Genomic DNA, 21488 nt, shown 5'->3' on the forward strand with positions numbered 1-21488 from the left:
TTTTACTCCCAGCCATCAGTTGAGGAGGGACTGCACTGAACTACTTGGTTGGAATTCCGAGACATAGGTGGTTAGTAGCTCCTATACCACATGGTTGATTTCTTCATACCCGAAAGCAAACTTGTGAAGAGTTCCCAAGGCAGCCATTTCTCATAGGTGTCCCTGGGGAGCCGGCGCATTAAAGTTGATTCAATATCATTGGCTTGACCACAGTCTAAAGCACTCTTGCTGCTGGCAATTATTTGTTTAATCCTTTTTATCCTCCTTCCGGGTTCTCACCGGATACCTTCGCTCCTCACACCCACCTCACCATGGCGACCCTAAACCTGTCCACCAATGGACCATCAATCTCGAAAAGTTACCGTGCAGTGGTAGAGGCTTCAGCTCCAACCGGCCCAGCTGCTGCTTCACCAACATATGGGCAATGGGCGGTATTTGTGGTATCAACACCTCTGGTCAATGCATTCCAGCAAGATAGTGCAGGGAAGGAAAGCGTCTTAAAAGTCCAAAGTAGCGGAGGTATACTATTGTCCCATCCGTGGAACCAGCTACGGGAATCCAAAACACGGCTAACCGATTCGAACAGAAGGGGAACTTGAAGATCTTATCGAGGATTTCTCCGACGGCAGGGTACAGTTTGCGTATGTGAAAGTTAAAGATCCAAACACTGGTCTCCCTAAAAATGTCCTGATTGGCTGGTGCGGCGAAGGAGTCCCGGAAAGAACAAAAGGCTATTTTACAAGTCATCTGGCTGCTGTTTCTAAGCTCTTACATGTGTGTTATATCACCATTGCCGGCCGGTTGTACCTATAAAATACTGACAAACTATAGGGATACCATGTTCAAATTACTGCTCGCTCGGACCGGGATCTTACTCCCGAGACCATTGTACAAAAAGTTGCCGACTCCTCAGGATCAAAATACTCTGCAGGAGATGCCGCAGTACCCACGAAACCCGGTCCCAAGCCGACCGTCGCATCAAAGCCAGTTTTTACTCCTTCTCGGTCTGGCGGCGCTTTCAAGCCTTTGGCTGGAACACACCGAACGGCAGCACGTGCCCAGGAAGATGTCGATGACGATGGCTGGGGAGCAGATGCGCCGCCGGTTACAAGAACTCAGCTTGAAAAGGTCAAACCTGCATATCAGCCAACGAAGGTAAACATGCAGGAAATCATGTCGCAGAAGCCGAGCGTATCAAAATTCGAGCATCGTCCCACGGACGAAAATCCTTCGAGCACCGTTATAAAAGGAACTTACCAACCAGTTGGGAAAGTTGATATTGCTGCCATCCGTCGACAAGCTCGTGAATCCGGTCAGTCACACGATGACCGTCCCGAACCGGTAAAGGGTGCCTACGAGCCAGTTGGAAAGGTAGATATTGCCGCGATTAGAGCAAGAGCACAGGGGCCATCAGATGGCTCTCAAGCACCACCTAGGAATCTGTCTCCCGCAATAACGGGGGGTTCAGGAGGTAGTGAGGAACGAAGAACCCTTGCGGAACGGTCTGCTGCATTCTCTTCTTCGGATCGGCTGATGACTCTTCCCAAACCGAAAGTTGCCAATAAATTTTCGGGCGCTTCTACTTTTACTGGTACAAAAGCTCCAGTTCCTGGAGGATTTGGCGTAGCTCCAACCACAAACGCTACTACAATGTCCGGTGCAAGCCGAACATTTGCTGACCAAGGGGGTAAAACACCAGCGCAGCTCTGGGCTGAAAAGAAAGCTCGGGAGAGAGGCAGTGCAGTGGAGAGCGCTTCTTCGCCTGTTGGGAGCCAACAGCCACTGCAAAGCCAGTCCAGTGGCGGAGCTGGATGGAAAAGTTCATATACCGGCAAATCGTGGGCACCGGTTCAAACGGCCCAGACGGGGGATAACGGTGCAGGCCACCGACGTTCTGGCAGCGAACTAGATGAAACAAAGATCTCACAAAAAGATGAAGAGGAAGAGCAAGATATCTCAAACAGAGGGGTCGGCTCTATTCGTGATCGATTTGCAAACGCCCCCCCAATGAGCGCTGCTGCCCCAGTGTCTAGCTTTGAACGCTCCGCTCCGTCCCCTCCCCCGTTGGATACCACCAATAAACCAGATCCCCCTCGTGGTGTCCCAATTCCAGGTCTCCCATCGCGCCCTACAGAACCAGAACAACTCTACGAGGGTCAACCCGAGCCCATTCCGAGTCCGCCTCCGCAACCCCGTTCTCCGACGCCGCAATCTCCCACTTCCGTTCCAGGCTCACCCATTAGAGTTGCAATGCCCGTAGGTATGGGATCCGCAGCTGAGAAGATACCCGATGCACATGAAGAGCAGTTTTCCTCCCCAACCGCACTACCAGTCCGCTCCCTCGAAACGCAACTTCCCCGTGAAGAAGACCTGGACGATGAGCTTACACACAACGACGCTCGAGCCGTTGCCCAGAGCGGTGCAACCGCGCTCCATCCGGTGCCGCCGGCGGCGGCAAAATCCAGCGAATCAATCCGCGCACTTGTCATTTACGATTACGAAAAGGCAGAGGACAACGAGATTGATCTAGTTGAGGGCGAGTATGTCACTGAAATCGATATGGTTAGTGATGATTGGTGGATGGGTGTGAACGCGCGTGGCGACCGTGGTTTGTTCCCTCAAAACTATGTTGAGCTTGCATCGGCCCCGGACCAGCCGGCCCCGGCGTCAGGGTCCGGATATGGCTCTGGAGGAGATGCACAACCGGATACGACTTCAGGGGTTGCGCAGCCGGGTACAACAGGAAGAACAGCAACTGCGCAGTATGATTATGAGGCTGCCGAGGATAATGAGCTTGGGTTCCCTGAGGGTGCGAGGATCACCAATATTGTAAGCTTTTCTCCATTTTTCCTTCCAATCCCTTTCAAAAAAAATGTTCTTTTTAAAAGACTTCCAGCTTAGAAGCCCTATTGCCCTCCTAAACCCACCACATGGCTAATATATTTTGTTCTCAACAGGAATTCCCCGACGAAGACTGGTGGCATGGTGAATACAACGGCCAACGCGGTCTTTTCCCATCTAATTATGTTGCACTGGATTGATTCCTGAAACACCTTTTAAAAGCCCGGATAAGCTCAGAATGCCTCCTGTGACACAGTTTTACTTGCCTGCAAAACCAGCATTTAATGCTTCAATCTTGCCGTCAATTATATTGACATTTATTTTTTTTGCAGTTGATTTTATATTATGTTTTCCTTTCTCTCCTTGCATCCACTTGTGAAACCTTTTGACATTAGACTGGTAACTCTTTAACATTTCAACCATCTTTGCGTGTTGCGGATGCGCAAAGTAACAAAATTTCAGTTTGTTTACCTAGTTAGTAAATCAATATTGTTCTCAGAATTAAAGTGAGGCAACCAGAATATCCTGGCATGGGTTTTTTAAAAAAAAAAAAAAAAAAAAAAAAAAAAAAAATACAATCATTTTATTGAGATTTGTTGTATATAAAATACATGATCATACCAATAATACTGGCTGCTAGCTTTCACCAGCAGAAAATCATTCAGCTTCCAATTTCCAATTTCACCTTCCTTACCCAAAAACCCACACCTAGCAAATCCAATTAAGCCCAGCGGCACAAACAATGATAATAAGTAACAAGGTCAAGCTGGTGCCTAACAAAGTAATAACGCTTTTGACATGTATGTTAGAACTCAACTAATCATTCATTCCCCCTCAGCCGCCTTCGCATAGAAAAATGTAGCTCCCACAGCCTCCAGTCCATACTCCTTCGCCCAATTCCGCACACCCAGCCTCACTCCGCCATAGCCCCAATGCTTCCGCTCTCTTGGGGCACTCACATTGCACGCAGTTGCCGCGTCACCCTCCAACAGCACGAAAACATACCGGTGGTAACCGGTGCATATCAGGGGTGAAGGGGGAAGGTAGGATTTCAGGATTTGCGCGGTGAGAGTGTATGACAAGGTTGTGCCAGTGAAGCTGTCTGAGTTCCTACCAATGTGTCCTTGAAGGCTAGAATACCCGGGGCTCGATATATTGCTCACGACCCAGTGGCACATTTCGCTCCAGATGGGGTGTTTGCGGCTCTTTGCATCTGGATCGGTGAGAACTATGCTGTAGAATTTTGTGGGATGGTCAGGCTGGGGTGCCCGGGCCGGACTTGGAGATGGATCTGGATCTGGAGTGAATGGAAATGGGTGGAATTCGAAGACGGGCTGTGAGCGGACGGCATCTGGAGAAAGGTAGCTGCCTAAGCTTACGGTTGTGTGAGTTGATGGGTAGCTTATGAGCAGCGGAAATGTTGGAGTGAAGTCATCAAGAACTGTGTGCAATTGTGTTGGGTGGTAAGTATGCATAAGTTCCCACGCCTACTCAACTACTAGGAGGCGTTTTAGAATTCATGACGCGGAACTGACCGTCAGGGATTATGGAGGCCGCGAGTAGACTGAAAACCAAATTGGGTCGGTCAGACAATGTCATTTGTTATATATACAAGGTTCTTGATCTGATCAAACGAAGGTTAAGCCTACGCATCGCGGATGGGAGAGTATAATTTCGTTTCCCTCTCCTGGATAACTTGTTGCGACCAGCTATGGGAGGTCATTGCAATCGGAGCAACTAAGGTCATCACCAGGATAGATATCAGTGATACGGCCAATGTGTAGTAACTCGCAGACTTTGCTTAATCTGGGCAGTGAGGAGCGATTTCCAAATCTAAACAGTATGGGGAATATATAGTGTACAGGTTGAACGAGATCAAATACATCGCCATTGGTGAGAGGAAGCGATGGGGTCTCATGCAAACTTTGAGCTCGTATCTTATTATCTACGAGAAAATTCCTGATAATCATATCGCCTCTAGAATTTGAAGCTCTGCGCATTTCCTAATCCGGTATACTGATGTCATAGCTCAAGTTGAGGCAAAGTGAAAAACTGACAATCCACGTGACTATGGCACCCTTCCAAGGTTTCAAGATGCCTTGGCATTTTGGAGCCTCAGTCTGATTGGATGAACCACGTGATAACCATCCTGATTGGGGCTTCCTGAGAAAATCCATGGATGATCTCGTAAACAACGTTGGAAGCCGGCGAAGAACTTGACGTTTTGCTTGTTGTCGCGTAACGGTGTATACTCTATTCCCAGCTTCAGATTCTTGAAGACGACAATCTTCTACCTTTCTTTCAATTTTTTGCAGGCTATACCTGATTTACTTTTCATATTTCTCAATACCTCAAACTGGCGTCTCAGAACGCCCCTCCCCCTGGCTATCTTTAGCAGCCTCTGCAGTCAAGCAAAACGGTAATCTGAGGATAAGTCATCGGGTTCGGGCAAACATCTTTTGAATATGGCGTCTTTGGGCGATGATCTGTTGGTCACGGTCAACAAGCTCCAGGATTTGGTTTTCAACACTATTGGCAATGATTCCCTAGACTTGCCACAGATTGTATGCACCTTCTTGTCGCTTTCCTATTGCGTTGCTCAGGCTATGAAGAATGGCGTTTACTTATGTTTTTTGATACCCTAACTACGATTTTGTAGGTTGTTGTCGGTTCACAATCTTCGGGGAAATCTTCTGTGCTCGAAAACATTGTCGGAAGAGATTTTTTGCCCAGGGGAAGCGGCATTGTTACCAGACGACCGCTAATCCTCCAGCTGATTAATATCCCCAGCGAACGCGATGATCTCCCTGATAACAATGAAGTCCACGTCGCACATACAGCATCCAGCGTCGCCGGACAGAAGGAGTGGGCTGAATTCCATCATCAACCTGGAAGAAAATATACCGATTTCGCCCAGGTCAAGCAGGAAATTGAGAACGAAACTGCAAGGATAGCGGGAAATAACAAGGGAATCAATAGACAGCCTATCAATTTGAAGATATTCTCGCCGCATGTGCTCAACTTGACTCTGGTAGATCTTCCCGGGTTGACCAAAGTGCCCATCGGTGACCAGCCCTCCGATATCGAAAAACAGACGCGCAATTTGATTTCGGAATACATTGCGAAACCTAATAGCATTATTTTGGCGGTTTCTCCTGCGAACGTTGACCTTGTAAACTCTGAGGCGTTGAAACTTGCTCGCCATGTCGACCCAATGGGCCGAAGGACTATCGGGATCTTGACGAAGCTGGATCTGATGGACCACGGCACGAACGCTTTAGATATCCTGTCCGGGCGAGTGTATCCATTAAAGCTGGGCTTTATCGGAGTGGTCAATCGATCCCAACAAGATATCCAAAGTGGCAAGTCGTTGGCGGAGGCACTAACAGCCGAAGCGGAGTTTTTCAGACACCATCCGGCCTACCGAAATATTGCTACTCGCTGTGGGACTCAGTTCCTGGCAAAAAGTTTAAACACAACATTGATGTCACATATTCGCGATAGGCTACCTGATATAAAAGCTCGGTTAAATACTTTGATGGGCCAAACGCAGCAAGAATTGGCAAGCTACGGAAACAAACAATTCAACGGCAAGGAACACCGAGGCTCGCTGATCCTGCAGCTCATGACCCGATTTGCATCTTCGTTTATTTCCTCGATTGATGGAACCTCTTCCGAGATTTCCACAAAGGAGCTTTGTGGCGGTGCGCGGATCTATTATATTTTCAATTCTGTCTTCGGGAACTCTTTGGAGACAATTGACCCAACTCATAACCTTTCCGCCCTCGATATCCGAACAGCCATCCGCAACTCTACTGGTCCTAGACCTAGCCTTTTCGTACCTGAAATGGCCTTTGATTTGCTTGTTAAACCTCAAATCAAGCTTCTCGAAATCCCCAGCCAAAGGTGTGTCGAACTCGTCTACGAGGAACTTATTAAAATATGCCATACCTGCGGTTCGACTGAGCTGTCCCGATTTCCCCGCCTGCAAGCCAAGCTCATTGAGGTCGTGTCTGATCTCCTGAGAGAACGACTTGGCCCTTGCTCTGCCTACGTCGAATCACTCATTTCTATTCAGCGCGCATATATTAATACTAACCATCCAAATTTCCTTGGTGCAGCTTCTGCCATGTCATCTGTGATCCAGAACAAACAAGAACAAGAGAGGAAAACTGCTATGGCTGAAGATCGACGGAAACGAGAACGACGACGGATGAAGGAACTTGGGGCCGTTAATGGAACAGCAACCCCGGATGGCGAAGAAGAACAAGATGCCGATGAAAAGTTACAAAATCTGGCAATCCGCGGCCAGAAATCTCATAATAGAAGCAGATCACCCCACATTGGTCATGCGCTGGAAAATGGCCATTCCGCCATCACAGCCACGTTAAATGGGCCTCAATCTTCCTCCTATGGTAATGGAACTCAATCAGCTGGAACTGCCAGAGATTCATTTCTCAACTACTTCTTTGGCAAAGAGGGTGCTCCTACAAGTCAGGGGCAGCTGCCCCAACCACGCCATGCCAATCATTCCACAGAGCCCAGTTTTAGCCAAAGCTTCCGACGCAATGAAGTAAAATCTCAGATTCCCGCCCAATACCCTCAGGACAATACTGAATATCCCGTATCTTCGGAATACGGCGAACCCACATTCCCAGTAGGTTATGTCCTATGATACCTTGCTAAAAATTCAGAAACAATGAATCAAATTAACCCTGTCTCTAGAATGATAACTTAGAACCGGCACTCACAGACCGTGAAGCCCTCGAAACGGAATTAATTCGCCGTCTCATTTCCTCCTACTTCAACATCGTGCGCGAAACCATTGCTGATCAGGTGCCCAAAGCCATCATGCATCTTCTTGTCAACCACAGCAAAGAAGTGGTCCAGAACAGACTCGTCAGCGAACTGTATAAAGAGGACTTGTTTCCCGAGCTTCTGTATGAGGACGACGGGATCAAGGCAGAACGCGAGAAGTGCGAGAAACTATTGGGCACGTATAAAGAAGCCGCGAGGATCGTTGGAGAAGTTTTGTAAAATATTATCTCTTTTTTATTTTTTGTGGCTGGTAATAATACTATTATTTGATACATATATTGCACGTGATTGTTCTTTCGTACCTCTGGATCTTTGAGCCTTTCTGCTTTCTCTACGAGTGTCGCCATCTCTCTCGTCTTTTCTCATCATTTGTCTCACTCGGAACAATTCTCATTTATTCCTCTTTTTGCTCCCTTTGTCGAGTGCCTTTTTTGTTTGATTTGGGTTAATCGCTCACAGGCACAGGTGCATGAGCCCGTTGGGCTGGATGAGTGGGAGGCAAACCAGTCAGTTCCAATAGACAACACAGCATCATCGATTATCGGCAGGCATTACATATAGAAAAAGCCCATGATTATACTGAACACACCCTACCGACATGGATCCCCTGGCGAGACCGAGGCAGAATATCTCCAAGAGAAAAATGGAGTCTGCACGACGGCCAAGATAAGGAGAGGGTTGGCAGGTTGGTTGCGTTAAGGTTTTCCATCCATACTTTCTTCTTTTCTTTATTGTCCGATGATTCCGTGTATATAGAGAAACAAACCTGACGTTGGATGAAAGGTCAATAAGGTTTGGGCATCAGCACTTGTCTAAATTTAAGGGTCCAAGATTGTTAATCAGCTATCAAAGTTCAGGCATCAGCCATGCCGGTCGGGTTACAGTTGAACCGTGGTTTATTTAAAGGGCCTGTTTGGTGCCAGGGCCGTACAGAAAGTGGATATTTGCCTTTTGACCGTGCAAATCTTTATTATTATCATCTTTCCCTATATGGATAGTAAACTGTTTGATGTTTTGACATTACTTTTATTACTTACAAGCAGTTTTTACACTGGATGATGATGATTATTAATTCTACTATATCATCACTTTCTCACATCAAATATCAGTGAAAAATGAATCAAAATACATGAATTGAGTGTTAGATGAGATAGTTGAGATACTCTGATTGATCACTGATAAATCTGATTAATTATTATCTATATCATTACTTTCTGAGTTGCATTATCATGATTTTTGATGATGCTTGGAGATTTCAAGCTGGTCAGTTATACAGCACAGATTTAACTTAAATAGACTTAAATCAGCCACTTTTCCAACTAATTACATTGTTGAACTTTATAAAGTGAATTAGACCTTTTTCAGCCAGATTAGCATGCAGAGAGCTGTATAAGTCTGTTAGCTGACACTGTAGAAACTCATACAGCCCTGGACAGGGTCACTGAACAGGCCCTGAAAGTTGAACATGGTTTATAAAAAGTGGGTCTGAAGAATAAACCATGCTCAGCCCTTCACTCCCTTCCTAAAATCTACGCCCACTAAACGGGTCATCTTTTACACTCCCTCAGTATATATTATTAATCAGTTGTCATAGTTACTTCAATATTCAGAGTTCTCCAACATCTGAAAAGTGGTTATGGGCTAGAATCAGTAACTAACTAAGAGTTAGAATCCAGGTTACCTAAGGAATAGAGCTCTGAAAAATATGATAAAATCACTGTCTCTGAAGCATTCAGAGTATATAGAGATGTGTGGGAGATGTGTGGGAGATATGGCTAGCACATGTAGTTTTAAAGAAGGGGTTGACATGGTTTATAGTCAAAACCACACCTATTCCGGCCCGAAAAATTAACCATGTTCAACTTTTTATTAACCACGCTCAACTATATGCCCCATGCCGGTAACTCACTCACTTAACAGATTGTTTAATCATGGCATCGGCATTTGCATTCTATATACGCGATGGTTTTCGGCTTTCGTTTCACATTATATGCCTACAACGCCACAGCCATATCTAGGCTGGGCGAGCGGGGTATATATGTATCTGTCGAAATCCCTTTTCCCATAACTAACTCCATAATTGTCGACTTGATTTCGTCTCCGTCCAGCTTCTTTTCAGGCTTTTGTTCATCATGTCAACCACGCAGATTCCTACTGCAGCTGATTATGTCATTGTGGGTGGTGGTACTGCGGGCCTAGTCCTGGCAGCAAGACTGTCAGAGGATCCGGGCACAAGCGTGGTCGTTCTCGAGGCGGGAACAAATCATCTTGAAGATCCCAGAGTGAACATTCCTGCTCTCTGGACTACGTTGTTTGGGACGGATGCCGATTGGGCGTTCGCGACAGTCCCCCAGGTGTGTTTCTATCAACTACCCGTCCCTCAGAGTACTGGATGATGCTCCTTGGAACGGCCACTAACAGTCCAGAGAATAGGTAACACTGGGTGACAGAACCATCAACGCAGCTCAGGGCAAAATGCTGGGTGGTTCCTCTGGCATCAACGGCCAGGCATTCGTTTCAGCATCAGAGCTTGTAATTGATGCATGGTCCAAACTAGGAAATGAGGGTTGGACTTGGAAAAACCTCCACCCGTACTACAAGAAGTCGTATACCTTAAATCTCCCTGATGACGAAACGTGCGAGCACCTGGGATTGAACTGGGTTGAGCCCTCTGCCCACGGTTCTTCGGGACCCATCCAAGTCTCCTTTCCGGGGCAACTTCAAAACCCGCTTGTGAAAGCATGGGTGGAATTGTTCAAGAGCATTGGCTACGACGTTACCGCCGACCCGTATTCCGGAGCCTCAACGGGTGGGTTTAGCAGTCTTGCGGCTGTTGATCCCCAAACTAAAACAAGGAGCTATGCTGCGAATACATATGGCATTGCTGCGATGCAGCGCCCAGGAGTACGTATTGTAACGGACGCCTTCGTCAAGAAAGTGCTGCTAGAAGGCTCCAAACCAGATGTGCACGCGACTGGTGTCGAGGTCGACGTTAAAGGTCAGCTTGTCACCGTCGGAGCAAACAAAGAGGTCATTATTACCGCCGGAGCATTGAACACCCCCAAACTGCTGGAATTGTCCGGAATAGGAAACAAGAAAATCCTTCAGAAATATAATATACCCGTCGTTGTTGATAACCCAAACGTTGGAGAAAATTTGCAAGACCACTTGATGAGCGGAATAAGCTTTGAGGTTGTCGACGGCGTAGTTACTGGAGATCCACTTCTCCGACAAGAACCCGAAGCTACTCAATCTGCTATGCAGATGTATTCCGAACACAAAGCCGGTCCAATGACTATCGGGGGGGTTCAGTCAAGTGCCTTGATGCCGATTCTTGAATTTGCAGGTGTCGACGGTCAGAAATCACAGACGCGGTTTTTCGATAAGTACTTGCCCACTGCATCTACCTTCCAATCCACTGTCCGCGACATCTTCGAAACACACAAAGCGCCTACGTGTGACATGTTTATGTTTCTCGCCCAAGCCAACCTTCACGAAGCTAACACAAGCTGCTTCGTTGGGACCCGACTCCTCCCCGGTAACTATCTCAGTTTAGGAGTTATGCAGAGCATCCCCTTCTCTCGCGGCCATACTCATATATCCTCTGCCAATCCCGAGGATAAGCAAACAATTGACCCCCGTTATTTCTCCCATCCACTGGATATCGAGATCTTGGCCCAAAATCTGCTTGATGTAGAACGTTTGCACGAGAATGAAGCACTCACCAAATATCTCAAAAAACCAAACGGACGACGAAACCATTCCGACTCCTTCCTCACGGATGTAGAATCGGCGAAGAAGTATTTGCGTGACACGGTAACAACGGCGTATCACTTCTCAGGAACAGCTGCAATGCTCCCTGAGGACCAGGGGGGTGTCGTTAATGAGAATCTGGTCGTTCATGGAACGCTCAATCTGCGTGTGTGTGATGCAAGTATTTTTCCTGTTATCCCACCTGCCAATCTTATGGCGACAGTATATGCTGTAGCTGAGCGGGCTGCCGATATCATCAAAACGGATGCGTAGGCGCTTTTTTTGTCACTCCGTATGTGATTAGTCAGGGATGGATTGTTATATCGACTTGGATCTTGTTTTCGTCGCGCGAGTTGATGTTTTTTATTTTATTGTTTTGGGCCTGAGAATTCCAATGTTTCCTTACTATCGTGATTGTTACATCCGAGGTATCAGAGGAATATAATACAATATAAATTATTCCTTAATACTGAGGCAATGTAATATCGATATCCCACCAGAGTTCTCTGTATCCAGAAGACACTAGGGCGGGTAGAGATTATCATGCATTAGATTAACGTATAAGAAGGATTCTCAGTATGTAAATTAATAGTGGTAGCCTGGGACATATCCCAAAAGAAAACCGAGTCGAAGCAAAAAAAAGCAACTATTCTAAACAGAATAAAAGGGTCCCAAAAAAAGCCATGTGTTAGAAAGTGGCAGACTCATGTCATTGCCTTTTTGTCTTTGCTTTCATCTCCCGCCTTAATCTTGCCCCTTCATACCCATACAACCCCCCACCAGCAAACACCAATACCGCACCTACTAATACTCCACTTACAAGTACATTCCCGAATACGTATACAGACAGAATTAGCGAGACTAGTTTTCGAATGTTAAGCACCACAGTAACTGTCAAAGAAGATGAATTTGCAGAGAGAAGATGCACTCCGCGGATGCAAACATATTGCGTTAGGCCGTTGAGTATTAGGTATACTACTTTTATGGGCGTTTGACAAAAAAATCGGAAAACTAGGGACTGCTCGGATAGGGTGCGAAGATAGGATATTGCAGGGCTTAGAAAACTTCCCGTAGAAAGAAAAGCTACAGTCGTAATTGCCGCTGTAGAAGGGCGCTGTGTGAGGGCGCTGGATGTGGTGTTTGCGAGCATGGACGTAGCAGAGAGAGAGGTTAGGACGGACGGAGATGCGAATATTACTCTCAACTGGGATATGAGTTTTGAATAGTACGGAATGAAAAATGGGAGGGAGAGAGAATGGGCGTAAAAAAGCGATTCGCGCCAGCTTTTGCGGCCATAAGTTTCAAACAAGCAGTCCGCGTAGACACCTTGAAAGGCACCAAGGACCATTGCAAGCCCAAGAAGCGCAAATCCAGTTAAACTGGTCAGCAATGCAGGGCCGTCATCCTTCCCCGTGCTGAGCGCGATATCTAGAGATTTGCCCTTGGCACTGGCGTCCGCCAGCGCGGCACATACCACCCCAGCTGTAAGCAATACTACTGCCAGGATCTGAGTTCTTGTGTATGTCTTAGAATTATATAAGTGGCCGATTATCATCGACGCCACGGGGCCGCCGCTTCGGATGATGATATGAAGCGGGACTGAGATCCTGAATGCGAAGACGAAGTTGTTGATGACGTTTACAGAGAGGAAGTAAGCGGTATATATCACCCAAGATCTTAGAGGGACTTTCCGAGGCGCAAGGAAGAATGATCGGGGCCCGGCGGAGAATGAGAAGACATTGGGAAGGGTGAAGAACGCAGTGAAAGCGAATTGAGTAAATGTTATCAGCACCCCTAGGCGTAGCAATTGTTAGAAAAATTTTCTTCGTATATAATCTGTCGAAAGCCGGAGGAAGGGCTGGCTTTACCAGATTCTGGGTAGTCTCTGCATCAAGCCAATTGGGTCAGCAAACCATCATCGCTTAACGATCACGCCCTGTCCAGAAAGCAAAACTCACTTGACGATAGCTTCCAGAGCAAATACCTGTCTCAAACGCCTTTGTTAGTACTGGCTTGCAAGAAGAAAAGAAAATTTTCGGGGAATATCAACAATCGCCCAACTACATTAGAACAGCACCCGCCAAATATCAAGGACACCATGATGCCAATATTCAGCCACACTGGAATAGTCGTCTGAACAACTGCCGCTGTAAGGCCATGGCTCTTATCCGTTGTATCCTCGACCTCAGGCTTTCCTTGTTTAACCTCACATCGCCTATCTCCAGGATCTTTGAGCATGCTGCTGCGCGACGTAGGGCCATTGCCGTTAGTTGAATCCCGAGTGCCAGTTGCATTGCCCTTCAGCCATTGCGTCTTCGAAGGATCATTTAATGAGTCGGCCATGAGCTCGTCTTGTATAGTTTCACGCGCACGGCTAATTGGCCTATATAGCTTAAGATTAAAGTAAGTCAATGCTTACGGCGCATGGAATGCAGAGTTCACAGCAGTCGCTGGGGAGAAGAGGGAGAAGAGGGAGCGGCAACGAACATTCCAAACCGATGAACTAGCCTTCAAATTCAGCCTACCCAACAACCCCGAGGGTTCCAATCGGGACGAATGATGTAGCTGTCAGGGCATTGTTGGACGAGTGTGCTGTGTTGACCTTGATGTTTGGATCCTTGGGTGTACAAGCTAAGGGGCGTTGGTCAATTCGGAATTATATTTGGTGCGGGAAGCTAAATGTATCACATCATCCAGATCACTACGTGCAATCAATATATATTCCTTGACCTTCTAAATCGTGCTTGTATTGTTAAAATAAATCTAAAATATTTTTTTGTAGTAGGGAATGGTCATATTATAATATATTATATCCTCAGTCAAATACCCAAATCCTATTCTGAAAATCTGACGCCAAGTAAAAGAAATATGAACAGGATATATCCTCCCCAGACTCCCTCAAATCTATCAACCCACGCCAAAGTTAACAAAATAACGTAGGCAAGATACTACATGAATCAGGCCAAATCAGATCACTCATCCTCTATATCATCGTCACTAAGCACCAACTTCTCAACAGCTTCCTGAACTGGAATTGCAAGTTGGGGCGCAAAGGGCTTACTCGCAGGTACCTGGCCCAGCTTGATCCCCTGTCTCTGTTTCTGCGGCGAAATGACATCCTTATCTGCAGGTGCACTCCAGGGGTCCATCGCAGAACCGCCACCATAGGAGGTATCTTCTATACCAACATCGACAAACTCTTCCTCACTTGGTCCACCAACCCCAGAGAATTGGGTCATTTTTTCTAACTCCCTACGTTCTAGCGGGTTTCGAGAAATCAGGCGTAAGTACGGTAGGCGCTCCAGAAGAATTTCCTCACGAGAGATCATTGCTCGAGCCGCATGTGATGGGTACGCAGATGTATCCCCAGCGGATCCATGGCCATGATCGTGGTTAGAAGATCCATCCGCCCAGCGGTGATTCTTCCACGATTCCACGCCGTCCAGCCGTGGAATAGTTGTTCCAGAGGACATGCCCGTTGTAGGATCCGTGAGCCGACGCATCCACAAATCCAACAGCCCATCCAGTTCTTCGTTTTGCCTCCAAAGTCTCATCGAAGTCGGGAAGAACATCTTATGAGCGTCGCCTGCTCGCATACCTGTTGGAGCCTTCCTTTTGACAGGGAAAGGCAGAGAGAACAACAATCCCCGTACAGCTACCTGAAAGCTAATTTCATTTTGGCGGAGCATGTCGATGCTGGAACCAAAACCCTGATATGAGGAACGCGCCAAACCAACTCCGCCTCGATTTGTCTGCGTGTTGTGAAATCGGCTGCTAGGCCCCAAAATGTCCGTTTCTGATAAGTATGAAATGCACTTCTCAAAATGGTCGGCAAAAGCTGGGCCAGTGCAAGAGAGTAAGTAGTTTTCATGTAGCGCTGCAATAAATGTTTGGAGATCTGTTCCGGTCTCATTGATTAAATCATCGATTGAGACTAGGGAAGCCTTGGGTCGCGCATGAGATTGAAGATGTCGTGGAGGTTGGGGCAGCTGAGGGTCGAGTCCGTGCGAAATCGTAGGATCTTCACGTTTATTATACACCACCTTACCCACCGCATGGAATATACCCAGGCTAGCCTCCCTTTGAGTAACCATTTCTAGTGATTCTTTTTCCATCGACGTAAGAGGTATGCCACCTCTACTAGGCCTTTTCATGCGACCAGCTACGGTTCCACTCCAATTTGTATCCTCCTCACCTCGCAAACACATAAACTCCAACGCAGAAATCGCGCTCCTTATGTCTCCCATTTGTGCGAATGCCTTTAAAACCTCGGGTCCCGGAACTCTCTTTCTCTTCGATCGACGAGCTTCCTTTTTCAGAACCAGGTCGATAGCTTTGGACATGAAGGTTGGAGCTACCCTGTTAAAATCGATTATACTCACGCTAGGATGGCTCGAAATTTCAGGGCCGAGCAATCTATGTACCGTAAAGCTGTCAGAGGAAATACCTCCCCAGCCCAGCATAGTTTCCGAAACGATCATAATGAGAGGGGGGCTTGATATATTAGTGTCTCGAATGAATTGGTTGTCGAACGGTTGCCGAGGAGTCGCTGTCACCAAGTAACTCTGCAAAGCAAGTCTGAACGCCCGCAAGCCTGATGAACTCTGGTTCAAGGAGCTCGGGAATTCCTCAACAAGAATAACACGTCGCTTTTCTGTAGTACTAGCAATGAGATGATCCGAATTTCCATGTGTTGCCGAATGCGACGGCTCTCGCCCGCCGCCACTCAAAAAAAGGCTTCCAAACTTATCACTTCTCCCAAGGAAATCTTCGAATTGGGCTCCCATAGATACATATCCTTGAGACGAAAATTCTGAGCCCAATGGGCTCTTCCACTCAACTATCTCGAATCCAATGGTATTGGAAAGTATCGATATCGTAGTTGATTTCCCGCTGCCAGCTGGGCCCCTGAGAACAAGAACTCTCTGCCCCCGTCAGCATAATTGATAGCAACCGTCGACGAAAGCAACGCCCTGCAAAGATAAGGATACGAAGGGAAGAGATATAATAGCACTCAACTCGTTTGCTTTTCCCACTAAACACATCCACCAACCACTTCTGCACATCTGAAACCTTTCTTTTATTAACCACCAGCTCATCGAGATCGGTCGGCGCATATTCTTCCGCCCATGGGCGTATCCCCCTCGTGAACAATTGAGTGGGCGAAGTAGAGTCGCGGGCCCGGCTCGGCTCCACTCCATGCGCAGTTGAAGTCCCACCAGGAAGCAGAAATCGCCTCCCAAGCCCGCTCGTAGACTTCGTTGTATCTATGTGCTGTCGACCCTTCATATCATTCGCTTTCCTCCGATCCAGGTGCAAGCCTGTCTTATTACCCCCTTGCACCCGGTTCCCGCTCCCACTGCTGAAAATATGACTTGCAAATAACTCCTCATATGAATCATCCTCAATGAAATCCACTATCTCTTCCTCCTTGTCATCGTCCTCAATTTCTTCCACAAGGTCCGTTTCCTCGGTGACACTGCTCCCCACTCCCGCACCAAGGCCAACGCTGTCCTTCTTCCTACTCCACCTCTCCTCCTCCGTGGCCTTAGCAAAAAATGAATGCAACGATTTTGAGGGCTCCTCCGGGCGACTATGGGTTTTCTTCCCCCTCTTCTTCTCAGGAGATGAGCCGGGAGTCGTCTGTAAGGAGCGTGGCTGGCCCGGCCGCTTTTGCTGTGAACTGGACGGTTTCTGGGTGCGCTTCTGTGTCTGCTTCTGCAACAAGCATGTAGGAAGCGTATTTGTTATCAGTTTGGGAGCAACAGCAACCGCAGGAATGGCCGTAGACGCTTCCGTCCTCGATGGGCACGCAACGGTTCCTTTCGGCACTGGTGTAATCTTCCTCTTCACACCTCGGTTAATTCTTTCTTTCAATTGAACATTTCTCCTCCGTCCAGACTCAACATAGTCATCGTCTTCTCCTTCCTCATCTTTTTTTACATTCTCATGATTTTGAGTGCCATTGTTAACCTCCTCGTCGTCCGAAGAGAGGACGACAAGCCTCCGCTGCCGTTTTGCGGTTCGTGGGGCGGACATGGGAGGGACGTGAGAGAGATGTGGCAGTGGGCTCGTGCCAATTGGGCTCAGAGGTCATGGCTGGTTTTGGCAAAGTAGTTTTAAAACGAGGTATACGCCTTTACTTATCCGTATGAACGCCGGCGTGTGGTTACGCGTGAAAACGCATAGTGAAGTTGAACCTGTCAAATGCTTGGGCTAGAGCGCTCTGCGGTAACGTGACTTTTTTATTGGTCAATGAATTTAAGTCTCGCAGAGCATCCGTTGCGCTTATCATGCAGCAAATGAGATGAACATTTATATATGGAAAAGATGGGGTGTCTGTATAATCAGCTATCAAGGAGGTATTTAACAAAAAGAATCTCTATCCATGGATACTAATATGAGGTGTTCCTTAAAAGACAATTCAAAAACAACTTGAACCTCTCATGATAATCAAACATGGTGGCAGGGAAGGGCAGGTATCTATCTACAACAAAGGGCAAACCCGGAGGAAAAAAAGCAAAGAAATTGTACACGAACCGAAATTGAAAAACGAAATCGCATGGCCCTCGGACGCGCGAGTTAACGGGAAATGGAAAAATAGGCCAACCGGTTTTCAAACTCCAACCAGGGACAAAAAAATAAAAAACCAGACACATATTTCTATCAAATCAGAAGATCCCCTGATCAAACTACGAGCCTGCGTTCAAGAAAACCTCCGGAGAAAGAAGAAGGAAATGAAAAAGGGGAAAAAAAATGAAAGAAACAAAATGGACTTGAAAGGCAGAAAATGGAAATCTGACCGCACCCTCTTAAGCTCTCAACTCCCCCCAAACATGTCATAATAATAATCCTCATCCAGCCCGTCTCGACTTGGAATCTCAGGCGGATCTCCTACGAACGTCCCATCATCAAACCTGATATTCAACAGCCGAATTTTCAGCCCATAATTACTAACTAGGTTAATCAATTTATTCGTCTCTGCAGTGATGGGCTGCTGATTGAGCAGCATTAGTAGTCCATCCAACCACTCGGATGCGATGCTATGGGATTGCGGGTGCAGTGTTAGAAGGACGGCTTCCTTTTGTGTGTTCTTGCTGTTGCTGCGTTGATGCTGGTGCTTTTGGGGACTGTTGTTGGAGGAAGAGCCCGGAGGTCGACTGACGTAGCCGTGGATGCTGATTTTGGTGGAAGAGGATGGGTGGGGGAGGGTTTTTATGGTAGAGCCGGAGGACGCGTCGGAAGAGGCGGAAACATTGGACACGACGGAGGAGACGATGTTAAGGTCAACTAAATTATGGTTCTTAGTAGGCTTATCAGAAAGCGGACAAGCAAAGTTTGCGTACTTTTATCCGTGAGTGTCTCTAAATCAGGCGCCTGCTGTCCCATCGACACAAAGTCGGCATAATGCAAGTACCGTCGATTATGCGACAACTGCACATAGCGACATATAGTCGTCGGAGCCCCTGCGCGTTTCGCATCTTGCTTCCCATTGTTATTCACCCCATTTTCCACCTTACTATGAGCGTTCTCCGTCGGAAACCACGCCCCCTCTAACAAACATCTGATGCGCTGCTCTTTCACAAACTGTAGCGCTTCGTGATGGAGCTCATCGCGGACCTGGAGTAGATGTTGACCCCATGCATCTTCGTAAGTTAGCTCTAGCAATTCCATCTGCAACTCTCTAAGGCGTTGGTATTCGAACTCCGCCATCTCCTCCTCAACATCATGCACATCCTTTGTCCGCGCGGCGCCGCCGACGACAGATTCGATAAGGATTCGAACCAGTTCCACAATTTTAGAAAAGTCCTCCAGTTCAGCGCCGGTAGCTTTCCACAGACGGAAAAACGCGTGCACCCCCGCGACATGTAATCTAGGCCAGTGGAGAAGAAGCGGTTTGAATAACTTATCATAATTCGACCTTGACTCAAGTACAAGATAACTCTTCACATCGTCCAGATCCGACTTCTCAACCTCGAAATGCTCATAGAGGACTGAAGTGATAGCCAGGGACGCTCTTGCAATCGGACATCGCTGAGGCGGCGGTTTCGCAGATTGCTCCAAAAGCATTTTCTGGAATTCATCCTGATGCTTCCTCACATAGTCCGTCAAATCCATCATACCCAGGAACCCCATCTCTTCAAATTCCCACTGGGGGCTTTCCGATTCAAATCCAAGCCGCCTCCATTTCTCCGGGTTATGTCTTCGAGACCGCTGCGTGTCATCCCCTTTCTCCGACGCTGCCCTGTCCTTGTCCTTCTCCCTCTCCTTCTCAGTTTTGCTAGCCAGATGAATCCCTTTTAACGCCCTCCGATGCTCCGGCTTCTCTAATTCAACAGGGACATCCTTCCACTTTCGCAAGAGGACTTTTGTCGATGATTGAAACTCAAGGAGCGGGTGAGCCAGGTCCTGCAGTGCCGTGCCTTGCATCAACACATACACCGCTCGAATAACACCTAGATCCTGTAACCGTTTTATAAACTTGGGCCACTCCGCCTCACTCTCGTTGATGATCGAGTCCCTCATCAATGAATTAATTAACTGCAGCGCATTGGCACACAGCGCATGGTCTGCGGACGATAGCCTGCTGACAAGCATTTCCAGAAAATGTGGGTAGACCGCAATTGCAGGTTTCAGCGCTTGGAACCCAAACACGCCTGGTTCTTGCGAGCGATGCTGGCTCGTATGTGGATGAGAAACGATGGATACTAAGATCGACATCGCGCCACGAAGGATATTCACAAGCGGATGGGTAACGATAAGCTCAACAATCTACAGAAGCACCACAATAACACACCATTGCTCGTTAGCAAAATTGTCAAAAATATTTCGATCTGTTAAAACGAGCAAAAGAAGGAAAGAAAAAGAAAAAGAAAAAAGTTGTGAAAATCAGGAACCCCAAAAAAACTGACCCTCGTAACCAGATCTTGTTCCACACACTCCCACCCCTTATCAACTTCCAGCAACCGCGAAAACGACGCCAGGCTGTATGCAAGCGTATTCCCCGTAGCCGTCAACGCCAGGTACTTCAACTTCGCCAACCCGCCTTCCGATATGAACACGTCAGCGAACGACGGGTCGCCGATGTTCGATTGGAGCTTGAAAACGGCCATTTTGCGCACTGCGTCCTCATCGCTGCCCAGCCGCTCGACGAGCTCGGAGACGTTGACACCCTCCATGGCTGTTTTGTAGCAATGTGGACGTGTTTTCAGGGAGGTGTAGTTTCTAGTAGACAGGTTCGGATGCGACGGCAGTTGTTGACATATGTATTCTAGCCCGCAAGCAGGGGAATTTGAAAAAGCGAGAGAACAGGATCGCTTCCAACCCAATCAATTGGCTTCTCCTCTCCCGTAGTGCGGTCAGAAATGCTTGTGTAGACCTTGTTCCTTTTCTTCTTCTTTTTTTTTTCTAAATATTTCTCCAAGTTCACGTCAAACCCAAAGTTGGCAGGTAGGGAAATATCTTGCCAACGTAGCTGGCGCCGATGCATAATATGCCCCTAGAAAGGGGCTCCGGCATGAATGATATGAAAATTCGTAAAAATGAGCGACAGAGAAACAAACTGGCGGCATAACAAGATGAATATCGGGAAACCCCCAACCCCGGTAACCCGCAATCGCAAAAAGAAAAAGCCAATGGTGAGATTGGACCAAGCGGGCTTGAGTCGGTTGTTATCAGAGAGGTTTGAATCTCTGGTCCGAAGAATCAGATTCAGTCACGTGCTTATAGACATAGTTAACCCTAGGGCTTTATCACAAAAGCTACAAGGCAATTCAACAAAAAATTACAGAATAAAATTTTTTTTTTTTTTTTAAAAAAAAGTCCCTCGATTGTTTCCTCCAGCTTTCCAAAGGAAAGATCAAATCCAAATTCTGGGCTCAACTGTAATACAAGTCTAGGAGAGGGATATGTTGTGAACAATGGCCGCCAACCCCTCTTGTCTTTAGCTGACTGAAGGTTATCTATCGATCTTATTGGTATCTATCCGGTGACTGTGCGTTACGAAATAATTGGTTTATCTAACTCAGGTAATGGTTGGTAGGTTCTTGTAAAAAAAAAAGAGAAAAGGGTACGAT

General features: G+C 47.1%; 7 protein-coding genes across 7 annotated transcripts; 3 read left to right on the forward strand and 4 right to left on the reverse strand.

The window, feature by feature from the left end:
• Window positions 1-311: 311 nt before the first annotated feature.
• HCBG_03710 (uncharacterized protein) lies at window positions 312-3340 on the forward strand (the record flags this gene model as incomplete). The annotated part of the gene is made up of 4 exons (XM_045430759.1): window positions 312-519; window positions 587-774; window positions 832-2829; window positions 2958-3340. 4 exons carry the CDS (start codon window positions 312-314, stop codon window positions 3039-3041), a joined length of 2478 nt encoding a protein of 825 aa, XP_045288902.1.
• A 325-nt stretch (window positions 3341-3665) lies between these two features.
• HCBG_03711 (carboxypeptidase) lies at window positions 3666-4564 on the reverse strand (the record flags this gene model as incomplete). Its single annotated transcript, XM_045430760.1, has 3 exons — window positions 3666-4282; window positions 4377-4405; window positions 4491-4564. 3 exons carry the CDS (start codon window positions 4562-4564, stop codon window positions 3666-3668), a joined length of 720 nt encoding a protein of 239 aa, XP_045288903.1.
• A 725-nt stretch (window positions 4565-5289) lies between these two features.
• HCBG_03712 (dynamin family protein) lies at window positions 5290-8068 on the forward strand (the record flags this gene model as incomplete). The annotated part of the gene is made up of 3 exons (XM_045430761.1): window positions 5290-5405; window positions 5501-7498; window positions 7567-8068. The coding sequence occupies 3 exons, from the start codon at window positions 5307-5309 to the stop codon at window positions 7876-7878; spliced, it is 2409 nt and encodes an 802-aa protein (XP_045288904.1).
• A 1723-nt stretch (window positions 8069-9791) lies between these two features.
• Window positions 9792-11685, forward strand: HCBG_03713 (glucose-methanol-choline oxidoreductase; the record flags this gene model as incomplete). The annotated part of the gene is made up of 2 exons (XM_045430762.1): window positions 9792-10013; window positions 10093-11685. The coding sequence occupies 2 exons, from the start codon at window positions 9792-9794 to the stop codon at window positions 11683-11685; spliced, it is 1815 nt and encodes a 604-aa protein (XP_045288905.1).
• A 255-nt stretch (window positions 11686-11940) lies between these two features.
• On the reverse strand, window positions 11941-13755 carry HCBG_03714 (NST UDP-N-acetylglucosamine transporter; the record flags this gene model as incomplete). Its single annotated transcript, XM_045430763.1, has 3 exons — window positions 11941-13206; window positions 13281-13297; window positions 13490-13755. 3 exons carry the CDS (start codon window positions 13753-13755, stop codon window positions 12122-12124), a joined length of 1368 nt encoding a protein of 455 aa, XP_045288906.1.
• A 460-nt stretch (window positions 13756-14215) lies between these two features.
• On the reverse strand, window positions 14216-17451 carry HCBG_03715 (cell cycle control protein; the record flags this gene model as incomplete). The annotated part of the gene is made up of 2 exons (XM_045430764.1): window positions 14216-16337; window positions 16501-17451. The coding sequence occupies 2 exons, from the start codon at window positions 17449-17451 to the stop codon at window positions 14385-14387; spliced, it is 2904 nt and encodes a 967-aa protein (XP_045288907.1).
• Window positions 17452-17780: 329 nt separating this feature from the next.
• On the reverse strand, window positions 17781-21032 carry HCBG_03716 (ELMO/CED-12 family protein; the record flags this gene model as incomplete). The annotated part of the gene is made up of 3 exons (XM_045430765.1): window positions 17781-18702; window positions 18759-20184; window positions 20325-21032. 3 exons carry the CDS (start codon window positions 20589-20591, stop codon window positions 18233-18235), a joined length of 2163 nt encoding a protein of 720 aa, XP_045288908.1.
• Window positions 21033-21488: the final 456 nt, after the last annotated feature.

This window comes from Histoplasma capsulatum (genome assembly GCF_000150115.1).
Source record: "Histoplasma capsulatum G186AR genomic scaffold supercont2.4, whole genome shotgun sequence".
Classification (NCBI taxonomy): domain Eukaryota; kingdom Fungi; phylum Ascomycota; class Eurotiomycetes; order Onygenales; family Ajellomycetaceae; genus Histoplasma; species Histoplasma capsulatum.